A 17,877-nucleotide genomic window follows, 5' to 3' on the forward strand; every position below is an offset into this window, starting at 1 on the left:
CACTCCCAAAATACATGGGCTCATGAAGCTACTATTCCTTCCAGTATTGACTAGTATTGATTAACCTCAGAGTAATCCTACCATGCAAGGCAACGTAAAAGATGAATACTCACATTCTCCAGGTGACTTGCATGCACATCAAATTTTGAGGTGCGTTGAAACAAGTTCTTTCCCTCCCTCGTTCATTTATGTATTCTCTTGTAATTCGCTTCACCCAATTCATTCATGGGTTGGGAACGTTTATTTACTTCATGTACGCATGAGCACTCCCGAAGGCTGGAGGAGGCCGCTGGACCGGGAAGCCCCGCCTCCTGACGCCGACCATTGCTCCGTTTCGCCAGAGCACCTCTGATTGGTGGCCACGTACCGGGCCCCGCTGCCTATCAAAGTTGGCGGGAAAGCGGAGGCGGGGCAGCATGGCGGCCTCGGTGGAGGCTGCAGGCGCCGGGAACTCGGCTCCAGGCGCCGGGGACTCGGCTCCAGGCGGCGGCTCAGCCGCCGTGCGGCTGCCGCGGTCGCCGCCGCTCAAGGTCCTGGCGGAGCAGCTGCGGCGCGACGCGGAGGGCGGCCCGGGTGCGTGGCGGCTGTCGCGGGCGGCGACGGGCCGCGGGCCGCTGGAGCTGGTGACCGTGTGGATGCAGGGCACGGTGGTGGCGGCGGGCGGCGGCGAGGCGCGGCTGCGGGACCCGAGCGGGGCCTTCTCAGTGCGCGGCCTGGAGCGGGTGCCGCGCGGGCGGCCCTGCCTGGTCCCAGGTAACGGCCGGACTCGGACGCGGAGCTGACCCTGGTTGTGGGCGGCCGGAGGGCGGGGCTGGCTGGTCCCTGACCGGTCCCCTCGCCGCGGTACCCTCCCTCTCTGTTCCCCGCCCGCGGCCAGGCCCAGGTTCCTTCCCCACGGATGATTTTTTCCCCTCCCCCATCAAGTTTTGAAAAACGCTGTTACCAGGAAGCCTCTGTTCATCCCTAACGTTTAGACTCGAGTGTGCCTTCCTCCTGGAAGCCCTCCATGACTTCTAGGAATGGCAAGCTCTCCAGTACCTCTCCTTGGAACTGCCTTAGACTGCAGTTCTCAAATGTTTGCCTCTTAAATCAGCGGGGTGCTCGGACTTCCCTGGGGGCTTGTTAGGTCGCAGAGATCTGGCCGCCACCCTCAGAGTGTCCGTAGGCCTGGGTGAGGCTGAGAATTTGCATTTCTAACCAGCTCCCTGGTGTTGCTGATGCGGATGGCCTGGCCATGGGGCCACACTTTGAGAACCACTGGGCCAACCGACTGGAGGACCAGGACTGTCTTTATGACCTCTTGTATCTTCAGCATTATGTTGAATTCCTGGCTCTGTTCTTTTCCAGCTGAGCCGCCTGGACCACTTTTCTTAACCTTTCTGGATCTGTCCTGCCTGGGTCAAAAAGGGGACTGTTGTGCAGTTTCAGTTAAAAGAAAAATGGCCTCAACACGGTGCCTGGCTCACAATGAGGGTTCAAGACTTCACGACTGTCATTCCTGTGCTCCTGTTCCCTACCCCTCGCCCCATCCTTCAGCCTCCTCTCTCAGTCCTCTCCGCTGCTGCATTATTGAAGCATAGGATCAGCAAACCACAGGCTGCTGCCTCTTCAAATGGCCACGAGCCATTTGTGGGGTTTTTTTTGTTTTTTTGTTTTTGTTTTTGCATTTTCAAATGGTTCAAAAAATCAGAGGATGATTTCATGACATATGAACAGCCTAAGAAATTCAAGTATCTGGACGCCGGAGCTACATTTGGGAAAAATCACGGCACCAGCAGGGTAGGGATGGTTGTGAAAAGGAAGCAGCTGGAGGCGGACCGACTGGAAGCAGTTGGTCTGGTCTAGGCCAGCGGATGAAGGCCTGGTGGAAAGGACGGGGTGTGGTGGGGAAGGAGTGGTGAGACCGTGGGGAGACACTGCTGGGGGCAGAGAGGGTGTGGGTAGAATGAACCCTACTAACCAGGCTGTCTAATCGCCAGAGGAGTGAGCTCATGCCAGTGAGCTAGCTCATCCCTTTAGTTGTGTGTGCCTTCATATAGATTTCCTGTTACCCTCCCCTGGCTGGGATCTCCTTGGGCTTGGTCGTCCTTCCTGGGGTCCTCAGTCATTCTTTTTCTGAGGGTTCTGTCTCTACCAGCACTTGAGAGTCTTTTGGGAGGTATTGGCAGAGTGTAGTTCGAGAACTAGCTCCTGTCACCGAGGAGCCCCATGTTACTTGCTCAAGTAAAATCTGGAGGTGGGTCCAGAGGAACCTAATTACATAGTGCATCGTGCAAGGGGTAGCAATCCAGAGAGGCAGGTGTCAGCTTGCCAGGCTTCCTTCAGCCAGAGCCTGGGGGGCCTGCATGCAAACTCAGCCCTGCTGTTAGAAGCAGTGTGATTAAAGCAGCCTCGAAGGGGCATGCCGTGGGGGCTGGCAGAGTGCCTGCCCTTCCTCCTGTGTTTGGGGTTTTTTACACAATTGAGTTTTGTGTGGTTAAGATTGGCCAAGTTTTGCTTTCAAGGAGAGCCACTTCCCCAAGGGAATGGGAAGAGAGTCGTGGTTAATATGTCATGAGATCATCCCAATGGCAGCCCGTTCTGTTGTTGATTTGCTAGCATGTGCCCGGCCGGTGGTAGGGATTAGTGCTGGGCAGTTGGAACAATGGGGTGGCACAGCGGGGTGCTGTGGTGTGCCTAGCTCCTCTGGGCATCAAGGGAAAGTTGGATTTGCTTTGGGGCCAGCAGGGGATATCTTTGCAGAAAGAGGACTGGTCCTGTGCACAGAGATCAGCCTCATACTCCGAGGCATTGGGCAAGAAATAGATAAGAGAAAAGCTTAGGGGTTTTGCCCCTGCCTTAGAAAAGTCTAATTATAACTCCTAACTCAGATGTGAGTCTCTTCCATTCCTTAGGTGTGATTGTTTTGTGCATGATGGTAGCTTGCTGCAATTTTGTTTTACGATTTTTAAATTTTTTTTTTTAAGATTTTATTTGTTTGCGAGAGAGAGAATGAGAGACAGAGCATGAGAGGGAGGAGGGTCAGAGGGAGAAGCAGACTCCCCGCCGAGCAGGGAGCCCGATGCGCGGGAACCGATCCTAAAGCCAAAGTTAAATGTTGATATCTACTCTCTGCATTTTTTTGTTGTTGTTCTCTAATTTGCTTGTCTGATAAAGTTAAGCTCTGAAGGATGGGGTATCTATTTCGTTTTTGTATCAATGTGAACATCACCATAGTCTTCTCTTCTTGTAGGAAAGTATGTGATGGTAATGGGAGTGGTGCAGGTGTGCAGACCCGAGCCGTGCCTTCAGGCTGTGAAGATGACAGACCTCTCCGATAACCCCATCCACGAAAGCATGTGGGAGCTAGAAGTGGAAGATTTACACAGGAATATTCCTTAGATGACATTGGAAGCCTTGCTAATAACAACTGACATCCTAAAAAAAAAAAAACAACCGAAATCCTGAAACAATTTAGGTTCTTATACCATGTAGATTTCACAGATAGCATTCCATGTACATTTCTCACAAGTTTCTCCAAGAGTTTTGCTTTGGTTGAGGAAGGAGTCTGGAGGTAGAATTTCTAAGCCCTGGGACACCCACTTAACTCAGTCCTTGATGCCCTTTGCTTTGAAGACTATTTGCAGATGAAAAGCAGATGTGTGCTCCGTTTTGTTTGTTTTTTTTTCCCCTTCCTTTTGGTTTATGTGTGTTAACTGCTCTTTAAAGCACGTAGAAATCTCATGTTGCATTTTCCAGGTTTTATAAGTGATGGTACTTTTTCCGTTGCCGCTGGGACCCTGTTTTCACGATGTTGAGGTTGAATCTCGCTCATTGCCCGTGGTGATTAAACTGGTTGTGGGCCGGGAAGCAGACCGCTTGGGAATGACATCATGGCCCGCCTCTTCTCCCATCAACGACTTCCATGTCCAGCTTACAAGTCAAAACAGTGTTTTCCTGCTGTGGGCACCAGCAGCCTCTCAAAGACAGCCCTCCCTGCTGCCGGGGTCTCCGAGCAGTTAAGGTACATTTCTGGAGATACTGAGGGTTAACACCTGCCATTCTTCCTCACTTGGAGTTGTTGAAACACTTAGAAAATTTCTTGTTGAAACTAACATCAAGACTGAGAATGACTTTTAAGCATTAACTAAACTTCTGCCTCGGAACTTCTGGTGAGATGCTGCAAGGGAGCAACGTCCTGGTGTAGAGGGTTTTTTTGGTTTTCTTTTTTTCCTCCCAGTGTTATTGAAATATAATTGACATACAGCACTGGATAAGGTGTGCAGCATAAGCAGCATCTTAGAGTTCTAACATTTTCTGGGTGGAATGACTTTTTGTTGTAATTATATTCACTGCTCTTTTACTCATACCTTATTTTTCCCAGGATTGTAAATATTCCTGTATTCCTGTAGAGTTTTGTTGGATTATTGATCTTCTACCACTAATAAATTATTTTATATGCTGTATCTTTTTAAGATTTATTTATTTATTTATTTATTTATTTGAGAGAGGGAGAGAATGAGCAGTGGGAGGGGCAGAGGTAGAAGGAGAAGCAGACTCCCCGCTGAGCAGGGAGCCCGACTCGGGACTCGATCCCAAGACCCTGGGATCATGATCATGATCCGAAGGCGGACGCTTAACCGACTGAGCCACCCAGGTCCCCCCTTTTTAAAAAAATAGACTATTTGGGGGATACCTGACTGTCTCAGTCAGTAGATCATGGGACTCTTAATGTCGGGATCATGAGTTCGAGCCCCACGTTGGGCGAGGAGCCTACTTTTAAAAAATAGACTATTTTTTAGAGTAACTTTAGGTTTATAGAAAAAAGCAGAAAGTACAGAGTTCCCATATACCCCATCCCTCAGGTTCTTCTACTGTTAATACCTTGCATTGGTGTGGTACGTTTGTTATAATTGAGGAGCCACATTGATAAAACATCACTAGCTAAAGTCCACAATTTTCATTAGGGTTCTTGCTTTGTGATCCATAGTTCTACAAGTTTCTCAAAGACGTAATATCATGTATCTACCATGATAGTGTCGTACAGAATTGTATTACCACCCTGAAAATCCTCTGTGCTCCACCTGTTGACCCCTCCCTCTCCCTCAACCCCAGATCTTTCTGTTGTCTCCATAGTTTGCCTTTTCCAGAATGTCTGATAGTTGGAATCATACGGTGTATAGTCTTTTCAGACTGGCCCCTTTTCACTTAGCAATATGCATCTAAGGTTCCTCTGTATATTTTTGTAACTTGATTGCTCATTTCTTCTTATAGCTGAATAATACTCTATTGTATAGATGTACCCTAGTTTATTTATCTATTGAAAGACATTTGTTTGATTCCAGTTTTTGCCGGTTATTAATAGAGCTGTCAGAAACATTCGTGTGCAGATTTTGTGTGGACACAAGTTTTCATTTCTATGGGCTAAATGCCTGGGAGCACCAATGGTGGTCATACACAAGCCTGTGTTAGCTTTTGGGAGAAACTGCCAGACTGTCTCAGTCCATTCAGGCTGCTCTTATAAGACGCCATAGACTGGGGGTGGGGTTTAAAGCCACCAACATTTAAAATTTTTTCAGTTCTGGAAGCTTTGGGAAGTGCAAGAGGCCCGTGGATTCAGGGTGCCTCTTCCTTTTCATAGATGGCTGTCCTCACATAGTGGAAGGGGTGAGGAGCTCTCTGGGGCCTCTTTTATGGGCACTGATCCCACCCATGGGGGCTCCACCCTCATGACCTCATCACCCCCCAAAATCCCCACCTCCAAATACCATCACATCGGGGGTTAGGTTTCAACGTAGGAATGTGGCGGAGGGGACACATGCTCAGTCTTTAGTACTGTCTTCTGGAATGGCTGCACCACTTTGCTCTCCTATCAGCTGCGTATGAGAGTCCTCGTTACCCTATGTCGTCACCAGCATCTGGTGTTGTCAGTGTTTTGGTGTTTTGCGTTTGCAGTTTTTTTTTTCTGATGGTAGTTCTATTTTATTTTATGTTTTTAAACGTCTAAAGGCGAGGCAAATTGGAAAGCACACGCTGTTTTTATTACGGGACCTGGGGTTGTGGACTGCTTGAAGCTTGGTCTCAAGCCAGCTTCTGTTCAAAGTTTGGGGATTTTTCAGGCACTGTTGCCGAGCTTTATCGGGAACTTTGCAGTGGGTGGACCTGAACGTGAGCCGTTTATGTGTCATTATACTTGCTGTGTGACTGTGAGCAAGTTAACTAACGTCTCTGTGCTTTACTTTGCTCATCTCATAAAAACGCAGATTTCCCCAGCTCCTGGCACCAATATGAGGAATAAATGAAGATGCACAGAAATCACTTGTACATGCACCTGGCACATGGCAGGCACCGAGTGATTGTTTCTGGGAGGAGGAGTGAGTTCTTATAGCCACCGACTGCCTTGAAAAAAAATTTTTTTAAGAATAATTTTAGATCTACAGAAAACCTGTAGAGACAGTACATAGAGTTCCCATACACTGCAACCAGCCTCCTTTATGATTAACATCTTAACGTTAGCATGGCATATTTGTTAGGATTAATGAAGCGCCACGGAGATGTTATTATTAACTAAAGTCTGTACTTCATTCAGACTTCCTTCATTTTTTTTTTTCTAACGTCCTTTTTCTGTTCCAGGATCCCGTCCAGGATACCCTGTTCTATTTAGTCATCATGTCTCCTTAGGGCTCCTCTTGGCCGGGACCGTGGCCCAGTTGCTTTGATTACATGCACATTTAATGCTGACATCGTCCATGGGATCTCTGTTACAGGATCCTCAGCCGAAAACATGATTTCACCATTGTTACAGGGCTCCCAATAGGAGTCCTCGATCTGGGACCTACCCAGAAGTCTGCTCTCTTGAGCCTTCCCCCCCTTCCCCGAAACCCGCTTTCCTGCTAGAAAACGGACCCCAGGCTGCCGAGAACCTTTCCCTGTCTCCCATGCCGTTTGTCCTCACCTAACTTTGGTAAATAGTGCCTGGTTGAGAAATGCTGATTGAGCTCATAGGGTGGCCTGGGCAGTGACCTCTGTCAGGAGTGTGGGAGGTGGGGACCAGAGGGTGCCCGGGGTTTTTCCGACAGTCCCCGCGCCCTGCCTATGGCTCCCAGGGGCTCCGTGCTGGAAGTGTGTCGCCTCAGCATGGTGGCCCCAGCCCTTGTGGTTCCCCCTAATATTTATAGATCTCACCGATTCATAGCATTTCCTCCTTGACATCACTAAACGAAAACGCATCTCGGTTGGGGGTTTTAGTTTTCTGGAGCCAAATCACAGTTGGTTTATCAGCAAGCCCCCCCCCCCCACCACCACTTCCCCAGCAGATGAGGGCGGGCTGTGTGTGCTCCTGCCGCCCAGCTTCCCTTTTGAAATGGTCTCTTTTCTAAGAACTGAAAATAAGCACCCTAGGCCGTGACTTCACTTTTCTTGGAACTGCTTTACATTAGAAGAAGAACACACACACACACACACACACACACACACACACACACACACACACCTTCATTTAGCTGGTTTTGGATCACTGAGTTCCCTTGTCATTCCTGCTGAGTCTTCTTGTAAAGCCGAAGTTTTACCGCAAAATTCTGATGCATCAGGAGAAGCAGGAAAGGGAAGCAGTGACCCTGTGAAACAGTCGAGGGTTCTGTGTCCTGGCCCATTCCGGTATGGTTTAATGCCAGAGGAGGAAACAAGCTCGGATGGACATACTGTGGGGTGATGTTCAGGTCCCCAGGGTCTCAGGCATGACTGTGTGGCCCTGAGAGTTGTCAGGCCACCAAATGGGCTAGGGCTGGTGTCACTAAAGCCCAGGCCACAGTCCAGACTCACCACCGAACAGCTGCCTGTTTGCAAGGATAAGGAGGAAAAAAAAAAAAGCACTTTCAGCCACAATGACCTACATTGTAGCAGGCATTTTGGAGCGTGCAAGAGGATGTCTCCAGTGAGCCCCTGCCTGCCTAGGCTAAGCGGGAGAGTGCCTGAGTCACACCGGGGCTCCAGGCCTGGTCCTGCCCTTTCCCCGCTAACCTTGGACTTAGAGGTCAGTCTCTGGGAGCCGTGGAGCTAGTTCTTCCCTCACAGGATGCTACCTTAGTAGGTTCGTGGGAACCGGAGTAGATGCCCCTTCTCAGTGGGGATCTCTATAGATAGGCACATACATTGTTCTGAAATCATCTGTTAGTATCTCTACCCATCGGAGGAGGCTTTCCCGTGATGTGATCAGGTCTTATCTATCTCTGCCCCAAGCAGGGCCTTGCAAGACCTACGTGGGCTGTCAGTAAAGGTTGGGTGAATGGCTGCATTTTAGGTCGGAAGACAGAGGGAATCCAAAGGGAACAATGCTCTTGAGTTTACACTTGGCACACAACAGTTTTCAAACAAGAGGAGCCCTTACAGGCCATGCCTAACAAAAAGCACCCTTTGAATTGAGCACCCTGGGTAATGTATAACCAGCCTGAGGGTGCTTGCTGGAATGTTGGAGAGAGCAGAGCGTTCTGAAGTACAAACAGGGACAACTTGATTTAAAAAAGGCTGGAGGAGTACTTACTGTGTGGTGACTAACATAACATTAAAAAAAAAAAAGGCTGGAAGAAAAGAAAAGAGACAGCAGAGCACCACCCCCGACCCCCCCGACCCTGCAGGGCAAATTTATGCACTTTGGGCAGAATCTGAAATTACAGTCCTACGGGAATCAGTAAACATCTCTCAATGTAAAAAAAAAATGCAAATTCAACCAGGAATTACATGCCAGGGACTGTGCTAGAAGATTTCCCCTATGTTACTTCATTTTATTGTGTCAATGTCTCTGGGACGTTCATCTCCCAAACCCCCGCCACCCCCCCACCCCCACCCCCCCGTAAAGGGCTGCAGTTCTTTGCCCAAGAGCATCTAGCCAGCAGCCTGTGGCAGAGAGAAGTGTCAGGCCAGCTGATGTCCCACGTTGTCGGGGAGGTGGCCCTGGCCTTCATTCTGAGCTGGCTCTTCTCTGATTAAGTCCTCGGACCCACTCTGGAAGCTCCTGGTGTTTCCACTTAGGTGCTAGCTCCCCCTGTTGGCGGGCCTCAGACACCACTGCCCTGCGCCGACAGAAACGGGATGGCCGCCAGGGACGGGAATGGAAAGCTGCAGTACGCAAAGGAACAAACTGAGAAGCTTCACAGCTGTCCACCCTGGGAGTTTTGCCCATCGTGGCCAAGCCGTCTTGGGGGTGGGGGATGGGAGACAGTGTTGGATGGGTTCCAGTGGTCCTGCTTTTGAACCCCTGCCCTACTGCCTGTTAACTGGGTGCCCTTGGGTGAGTGGGCTTCACTTCTCTGAACCTTATTTCTGTCATTGGTACAGAAGGGGTGACTTGGGGTCAGAGAGGTGAAGTCGCTTGCCCACGTGGCTGTCTTAGCAGGTGCTCAAAAGATGGTCACCTCATTGGTCTTTCTATCACAAAGCACTTACTGAGAACCTGCTGGGTTTCAGGCTCTGGGGACACACACAGTGAACAAAAGACACCTGGTGGCTCCCTGTGGAGCACGGTGTCTACACATGCTTCAAATCTCTGACCTCGCACTCCGCCTCCTCTCTCCGGTTTACAGCTCCAGAAACTTCTGTGATCAAATTGGGCTCACCAGGATAACCTCCCCCATCTCAAGGCCATTAATCTAATCACATCTGCAGTCTGCAACGGTAACATTCGCAGGCTTTGGGTGTAACCCATCCTGAGCGCTACTCCTCCATTGGTGACCTGTGGAACCTAAGAAACCGAGCTCATTCCCCAAAATGCAGTTGGTGACAACCCAGAGGGGATGCCGTCTTGTTCTGTCCCTGATCCAAGGGACCAGAGATCCAGGCAAGAAGGATTAAGGAGAAGAAACAATGAGGCCCCAACACGTGGAAATACCTAACCACTGGACTTCCCTTCCCCCTGGGCAAATAGGGAAAGGAAGGGAGCTTCTCAGAAGGAGGGTCTGTTGGCACCTGACTGGGCATGGAGGGAAAGCAGACCCATCAGTTTCCATCACATAGGCAGGGCCTGTTTTGGAAAGTCAGCCGGGGCCCCGCCCCGCCCCGCCCCGCCCCGGGGTCTTCCAGTGCACAGCTGTGTTGCCTTTGGGAGCGGAGACTTCCCCAGAGCACCGTCAAGCCCGTGAGGACGCCCAGAAGCCTCAGGACTAGGGCGCGTGGCTGATTCTCAGCCCCACCTGGGCTGCTTTCAGCGTCCTCTCTCCCCACATCTTTATTTAGAATTCGTGTGGGCGGGGCTCAGGAAGATGTAAGCACTTAGGAAGCTCCCCGGGTGAGTCTCACAACCAGCCAGGTGTAGCAGCTACAGATCTACGGCTTTCTGGCCAGGAGCACCGGTGGGGGGGAGGGGGAGGAGCCCGAGCTGCCCGAGCTGCCCGAGCTGCCCGAGCTGCCCGAGCTGCCCGAGCTGCCCGAGGGCTGGTCGACCCCCTGAGCCTTTTATCTTCTCAGATGGGGCTCCTGGAGTCCGAAGGAAGGGCAAATGAAGAACTCAGGAACTCTTGGGACCAGGGCCAGGCCACTCATCCCTCCAGCTTCCCTGAGGAGGAGGAACAGAGGATGGGAAAAGCCCCCACGGAGGAACCGGGCTAGACCACCTACCCGCCGCTCCTGGGCGTCCTGGACCATCCTCGGTGCTGGGCTGCAGCTAGGGTGTCGTAAGGTAGTGATACCAAGGCTTTTTTTTTTTTTTTTTAAGATTGATTTAAGAGAAAGAAAGCAAGAGGGAGGGGGAGGGGCAGAGGGAGAGGGAGAAGCAGACTCCCCGCTGAGCAGGGAGCCCGATGCGGGGCTCAATCCCAGGACCCTGGCATCATGACCTGAGCTGAAGGCAGATGCTTCACCAACCGAGCCACCCAGGCGCCTCTCAGGCCTCCTTTTTAAAAAGTGAGTCCATTTGAAGGAAATATATTAAGTGAACAATAGTACCGGTGGTCTGTGAATGACCTGTGTTTGGGTAGCCCGTTTGCTTTTCCTTGACCTAGAATAGAGCCATGCAGTCCAGTATAGCAGCCCCTAGCCTCATTGAGCTATCGAGCACTTGATGTGCATCTAGGCCCCTGGTAAGGTTGCCAAATTTAGCAAATAGAAATAAAGGACGCCTCCCATTCCTTAAGTGTGGGTCGTGCGTGGTGACTTCCTTCCAAAGAGGACCGTGTGGAACGGTGTAGAGGGTCGCTTTCCAGTGGAGAAACCTGGACCCCCACACCTCAGCCAGGTGACCGAGGTGAACCTCAGCCATGATAAGTCCCGTTGAGAGTGTGGTTTGCCCTTGGTAGGGTGTGGTGAGAATGACCCCTACCCTCTGTGACCTTGTCCCCCTCCCCACGCCAAGCCTTACCCTCCACCATGAGAAAAACCTGAGACTATTCCTAGTTGACGGACCTGCGACAAAAATCCCTGCCGAGTACTCCTCAAAACTGTCAAGATCATCAAAAACGGGGAACGCTTGAGAAATTGTCAAAGCCAGGGGGAGCTGGGACCATAGCCAAAGGTGGCTTTTTAGATTAGGTAGAGCCTAAGGAGACCAGACAGCTCAGTGTAATGTGGGATTCTGCCTGGAGAAAGGGCACAGGAGGAGAGGAAGTCCGAAAAGAGTATGCACTTTAATTAATAAGATCAGTCTATTTGCAACAAATGTGCCATACTAAAGATGTTACCAATAGGCAGATCTGGGTGTGAGGTAGTTGGGAACTCTCTACTTTTGTCACAATTCTGTAGATCTAAAACTGGTGTTTGCCCACCCCAGTGACTTTTATTAATTAAAAAAAACAAAAACACAGGCTGCCCAGTTGAATCTGAATTTCAGACAAACTAATATTCTTTATGTTCCATGCAATATTTGGGATTTAGTTATACTAAAAAATTACCCATTGTTTTCTGACATTCAAATTGAACTGGGTGTCCTGCATTTTGTCTGGCATTCTTATCTAACTGAATTCTTAATTTTTTTTTTTTTAAAGACTTTATTTGAGAGAGAGAGAGAGAGAGGGAGAGCGAGCAAGCATAAGCAGGCAGAGGGGCAGAAGGAGAGGGAGAAACAGACTCACTGCTGAGCAGGGAGCCGGACGCAGGGCTCAATCCCAGGACCCTGGGATCATGACCTGAGCCAAAGGCAGGCGCCTCACCAACTAAGCCACCCAGGTGCCGCTGAATTCTTAATTTTAATGAATTTGAATGTAAACCGCCTTTTGTGGCCCGTGGCTGCGGGTGGTACTGGGCAGCACGGGTGTGGGTCCCGTGGCTCGCCCTGAGGTCGGCAGTGAGAAGACAGGTGAGGCCCCGGAAACGTCTTCTAATTCCAAGGCTGGTCCTCTTCGTATGCTTACTGGTTCCTGTAGAGAAGGACCAGTGTTCCGGAGGATGTGCTGCGAGCCCAATAGGGCAGTGTCGGGCCTCCGGGGGCCCCAGTGAGGGCACAGGAGAACTCCAAGTCTCTGCTCGGTGTGACAGCTGGGACACGTGCTTTGAGACCATTGGTGAGGGACCATCATACCACCTAACAGATTGCCACCAGCTCAGTAGGTCATCTGACACAGCACGGTTGGGTTTTCTGCTCAAAGCCTCGCTAGGCAGAAATCAAGGTGTTAGGCTGGGTGGGCTATCTGCAGGAGGCTCTGGGGAGGGTCTGCTTTCAAGCTCATTCAGGCTGTTGGCAGAATCCAGTTCCTTGTGGTTGCAGGACTGCGGCCCCCATTCCCTCACTGGCTGCAAGTTGGGGGCTGCTCTTCACTCCTAGAGACCACCCCCATTTCTTGCCACATATCCCCCTTCATTTTCAAGCCAGAAACAGTGTCAACTCCTCTTGAGCTCCCAATCCCCGATTTCCCCCTCTGCCCTCTGGGCTCCAGTTGAAAGCATACATATGATAAGGTCAGGCCCGTCTGTCTCAAGGTCAGCTGGTTTGGGACTCTAATGACCTCCGCATACCGCCTTCACAGCAACACCTCGATAAGGGTTGGATTGAATAACTGGGAACCATGTGTCTGCACGAGGGGTGGGGATCTTGGGAAGGCATCCTAGAATTCTGGCCACTGCAAGGACCACCTGCCAGATACAACCACGTAAGGGATAAAGTGGGTTCTAAGCTGGACAACATGGCTTCAAATCCCAGCTCCCCCACAACTCAATGTGTGTGGCACCTGGGACGCGTGGTCTCCATGAGCCTGTTTCCTCATCGGCAAAATGGGAAGAAGCATGACCTTGCTAAACTCCTCTGACCCATTCGTCTTCCCTCCCCTGCTGCTAGAGCTCCCTGCCCGTTGCAAGTCTGCCTTGTCTTCGTAGCGTGAGAATGGCGTTTTCTCTGCTTTCCCCACATTCTTTGCTTTTCTGGCTTGTGACAAGGCTCTTTCAGAATGAGCTCACTGGCTCAGGCTCTTGATCTCCCCAGTTTGGCAGGCTGGACCAGACTTGGCATGGGAGAGAAATGTCAGTGGGAAAAAATCTGTTTAAAAAAAAAAAATGTATGCATGTAGTAAAATGCATATCCAATTCCAGCATAAACATGATTGCACACATTGGCGTGTGTTAATGAGCCCAAGGTAGGAAATGTTTGGTAGGTCTAAGCAAATTTCCATCTGTTCCCTCGCTGCTTGGCTCATGGAAGATGAGACTTTGGGCTTTAGCCTTCTGGTGGAGGCATTTCTCTGTGAGCATCCTGTTGATTCCATGGTCATGGGCCTTTAGAACCAAATTTGCTTGAAAGCCCTGTGAACTTATTAATGGGGAAAGATCAAGCAAGGACTCTTGGGTAATATGAAAGCCAGTGGCCAGTTTTGCGCAAGTTCCAACATGGGTGGTTTATAACTAATTGGAAAAACATGCCTCTTCTCAGTTGACTTAATCCTTTCTGCAGTGCCCAGGACTTAAGTGTTCCCAGAAGGCTTAAGGGGGTTTAATTGGCTCTCAGGGTGGTCACCGCAGTTACAAAAGGGGCAAAGAGCTCATGCCTATGTCTGAGGGTCTTCCAGGTACTGCCTGCTTGGTCTCGGGGAGCAAGGACCCTGCCCGGCACCAGCCTTCTCGGCTAGGGCACAGGGCTAGGTGTCAGGGATAGAGAGGAGGGATTCATCCTGGCTTTAAATTTAGCCTTCAAAACAAAACGCTCTGGAGGCCGAGTTTGGGGTCCGGGCAGGAAAAGGAAACAGGCGACATTTAAGTCCTCTTGGAGCCAAGGAACCCCTCACCCTTTGGTTAAGAAGCACAGTGTTGGGTCCTTCCATCTTTCTGTAAGGCTATCTTCAGAGACGTAGAAGCTGACAGCCCTACTTTCCCTTCCTAGTTGGGGTTCTCTGTTCCCAGGGACAGATGAGCTGGCTGGGCCCCAGCCTCACCAGTGTCCTTCAGCAGAATGAAACTTGGCCATAGCCAACCCTGCGGGCTCCTCTGGTCCAGGAGGTGCAGAGGCAAACATGTGACCTCAGGCCCCCAGGCCAGAGGGACCCAGGGCATCCATGACCCAGCTTTGTTGGCTGGTCTCCATCCGTGGGCCTCTCAGAGCCGTTGGGTGGGGTTTCGGGGTGAAATGCAACCTGTGGAACACCCTCTCCCTGTGACCACAGCGTCTGTCCGACGGGGGTGCCGACCAAAGGTGATACTGTTATTAGAGTTATAAGGGTTTGTGGTTTCCTGTCTCTGTCTCCACTTCCTTCCTGAAACCCCAAAAGAGGCTTCTCAGGAAGAGAAGGGCCTTTCAGATCCGGGAACACAGCTGGGAATGGCTGGTCCCAGTTAGGCTGGCCGGCTAGAGCCCGAGGTGACTGGCCTGAGCTGTGGGTTTGATCCACGAGGGCCACTGAGACACAGCTGGTCTGCTGCTGAGCTGGGCCAGCTATCGTGCAAACAACACCTTTGTTCAACCCTGGGAGCTGTTCTAACGTTGAAAAAAAAGGGTTGTGGAGACTTGTCCTGCTCAGGGCAGGCCACTTCCAGGGGCCCCAGAAGGCCAGACTGGGTCCTGTGCCTCCGAGGAGTTTTTCGCACAGAATGCATATGTATAAGGGGTCCCAGCCCTTTAGCGCTGGCCCCTCTTGTTCCTAATAATTTCACAGTTCTGTGAAACGGACCCACTCTTGTGCAAGTGGGCTGCTAATCCTTAAAACAGTCAAGCTGTTTAAGGCTCCTTTAGGAAGTAGCTGCAGGATGGTTACTCTAGAGCCAGAGATAGGGTGCCCTGTTTGGAGGGGCTCTGTCGCTGGCCAGCCCCTTGCTTTATGGAAACTCTGACCTATTTCAGGCACCTGAGAACCTAGGGTTTAGTGGCTCTGAAGCAGAACAAGGTACATAACTCGTGGGGCCCCGTGTAAAATGGAAACACAGGGCCCCTGGACCAAACACTATTAAGACTCAAGATGGTGACAGCAGGGCATTCGGGCAAGCGTGGGGGTACTTCCGAGTGCAGGGCCCTGACTCTGCAGTGTGCTTACCCATGAAGCCAGCCCTGGTCGGGAGAGCGAGTGCAGGGTGGGCAGCTGGTCTGGGCGCACAGATGGATTTGTTCACCCCACCATCTTTTCTGGGCTGTCAGCCCGCTGAGACTAGTGAAATGAGCAGGGCTTGCCCTAGTCTAGGCTGAGAGGCTGGCTGGGTGTGACATGCGGTAGCGAAAAGGTGGGGGCAACTGGAGGGGGCAGGGCTCCGGGGCAGGCAACGTCTTTTCTCTAGAACAGGAGGTCCCTGCTTATGGACGCCTGACCTCATCGTCTGTCACAGGGCACAAAGCAAAATACAGAAGACCAGACAACGATGCATTAAAATTGCCACTCCCCAAATCATGTTCCAAAACCACCCGTGCTCATGGGTGATAACATCTTTTGTTACTTTTATCAGAGAAAACTGACCAAATTGATGAACTTCAAAAGCAAATCCATCCCTGCCCAGCGGACCTTACTCCATGTGAACATAGAAGGGTAACCCAAAATGTGATATTTGCTTCTTGTTTCCTTTGCCTTTGGCCCACAGCCCTGCGCATTCCTGCAAATGTTTTGCCTGTGGCCAACCCTGGCTTCCACTGTTTCTAATGAATTCAGCGGTCATTCTTATTGTTGTTCCCACAAATGGAATGTCTCTTTCATCGTCAAGCTGCTTTTAAGATTTTTCTCCATTTGTTTGGTTTCCATTAGTTTATGATGTGCCTAGGTGTGGTTGTCTTTGTCTTAATCCTTTTTGGGGTTTGTGGAGCTTCTTGGATCTGTGGGTTGGTATCTTTCATCAATTTTGATTAATTACTGGCTATTGTCCCTTAAGACATTCTTCTGGCCTATTCTCTCTCTCTCTCTCTCCTTGTGGGACTCCAATTACACATACATCAGACAACTCGATGTTGTCCTGCAAATCTCAGATGTGTGTTCTTTGTTTCTTACTCTTTTCCCCTCTTTCCATTTCATTTTTAATTCTTGTTTCTTTCTGTGCTTCAGTCTGGATAACTACCATCGACCTATCTTCAAATTCACCGAGTCCTCTCTTGGGCTGTGTGCAGTCTGTGGTTAAATTCCTCTGATAGATTTTTCATTTCAGATATTTGTATTTTTTCCATTCTAAAACTTCTATTTGGTTCTTTCCTAGAGTTTCCATTTTTCTCTTAAATTTCCATCTCTTCATCCATCGTCCCCGTTTTACCTCCAAATTCTTTAACACATTTTCAGGTCTTTGCCTATTCCAGCATCTGGGTCATGTGTAGATCTGCTTTTATTAACTGAGTTTTCCTGTTTCACACAGCTAGTAAATTTGGATTGTATGTTGAACATTGTGGGTGACATGTTGTAAAGATTCTGGATTATATTATCTTCCTCTAAAGAATGTTGCTTTTTTTTTTTTTAAGAGTTTATTTATTTGCGAGAAAGCATGAGTGGGGAGGAGAGGGAGAAGCAGGCTCCTTGCTGAGCAGGGAGCCAGACACGGGGCTCAATCCCAGGACCCTGGGATCATGACTTGAGCTGAAGGCAGACGCTTAAGCAACTGAGCCACCCAGGCGCCCCAAGAATGTTGAGTCTTGTTCTTGCAGACAGTTAAATTGACTGACTGATCACCTGGAACATACCAAGGCTTGGTTTCAGCTTTGTTAGAATGGGTCTATTTGAAATCCCACCTTCTCCTCCTCCCAAGTTCTAGTGTATGACCCCTACTCCTAGGGTATGCGCCACACTCTTAAGGCCTGGCTTTTTTGGGGGTGTCAACTGAAAGCCTCGGATGATTAATCAGAATCTTTCCTCCTAGGGTTGGAATTGTATGACCTCTAATATTTCTGTTCAGTTTACTTACCTCCCCCCCTCCACACACACACATCCGAGCTGTTTTCCACTAGACCTCAGAGTCTCGTTCTGCACATACACAGCTTAGGATCTGGCCAAGGATCTGAGGTGAACCTCTGTGCAGATTTCTGGGGCTCCCTGTGTGTGGCTCCTTCCTCTCCTGTGCTTGCCTTGCAAGCCTTAGGTGCTCTAGCATCTTTGAACTCTGATCTCTGTTACTTCCAGTTAATAAGACCACCGCTCTCTGCTTGGGCTCTACATCCCTGCTCAGTGTCAATTCTTTTTCTCCTTTCCAAAGAAAGCCCTGGTGAACATGGACTTTATCTCAAGTACTTCTCTTCTCTCAAGATCTGCAGCTCTGTGCTGCGCTCTCCAGTTCCTACAAATGATTATTTTATGTATTCTGCTTAGTTTCATAGTTGTTTAGGATGGGAGTGGTAGTAATCCACTGAGGCTGGCTTGCAGCCTTTTAAAACTTTTTATTAGATCATAAAATATATATATTCTGGATTTCTGGGGTTTGAGTCCTGCTTAGAAAGGACTTTCCTACCAAGAGATGGTTAAAAGTTTCTTTGGGTTTTCTTCTAGTACTTTTACAGTCTGATTTTTTTTATGTTTAAATCTCTGACTCATCCGTAAT

General features: G+C 49.9%; 1 protein-coding gene across 1 annotated transcript; it reads left to right on the plus strand.

Moving 5' to 3' along the window:
- The first annotated feature begins 416 nt into the window (after positions 1 to 416).
- RMI2 (RecQ mediated genome instability 2) lies at positions 417 to 4,445 on the plus strand. The gene is made up of 2 exons (XM_028117439.1): positions 417 to 753; positions 3,233 to 4,445. Exons 1-2 carry the CDS (start codon positions 417 to 419, stop codon positions 3,379 to 3,381), a joined length of 486 nt encoding a protein of 161 aa, XP_027973240.1. The 3' UTR covers positions 3,382 to 4,445.
- Positions 4,446 to 17,877: the final 13,432 nt, after the last annotated feature.

Source organism: Eumetopias jubatus, unplaced genomic scaffold, assembly GCF_037043125.1.
Source record: "Eumetopias jubatus isolate StellerSeaLion01/CBP00866 unplaced genomic scaffold, mEumJub1_p1.0 scaffold_12, whole genome shotgun sequence".
Lineage (NCBI taxonomy): Eukaryota > Metazoa > Chordata > Mammalia > Carnivora > Otariidae > Eumetopias > Eumetopias jubatus.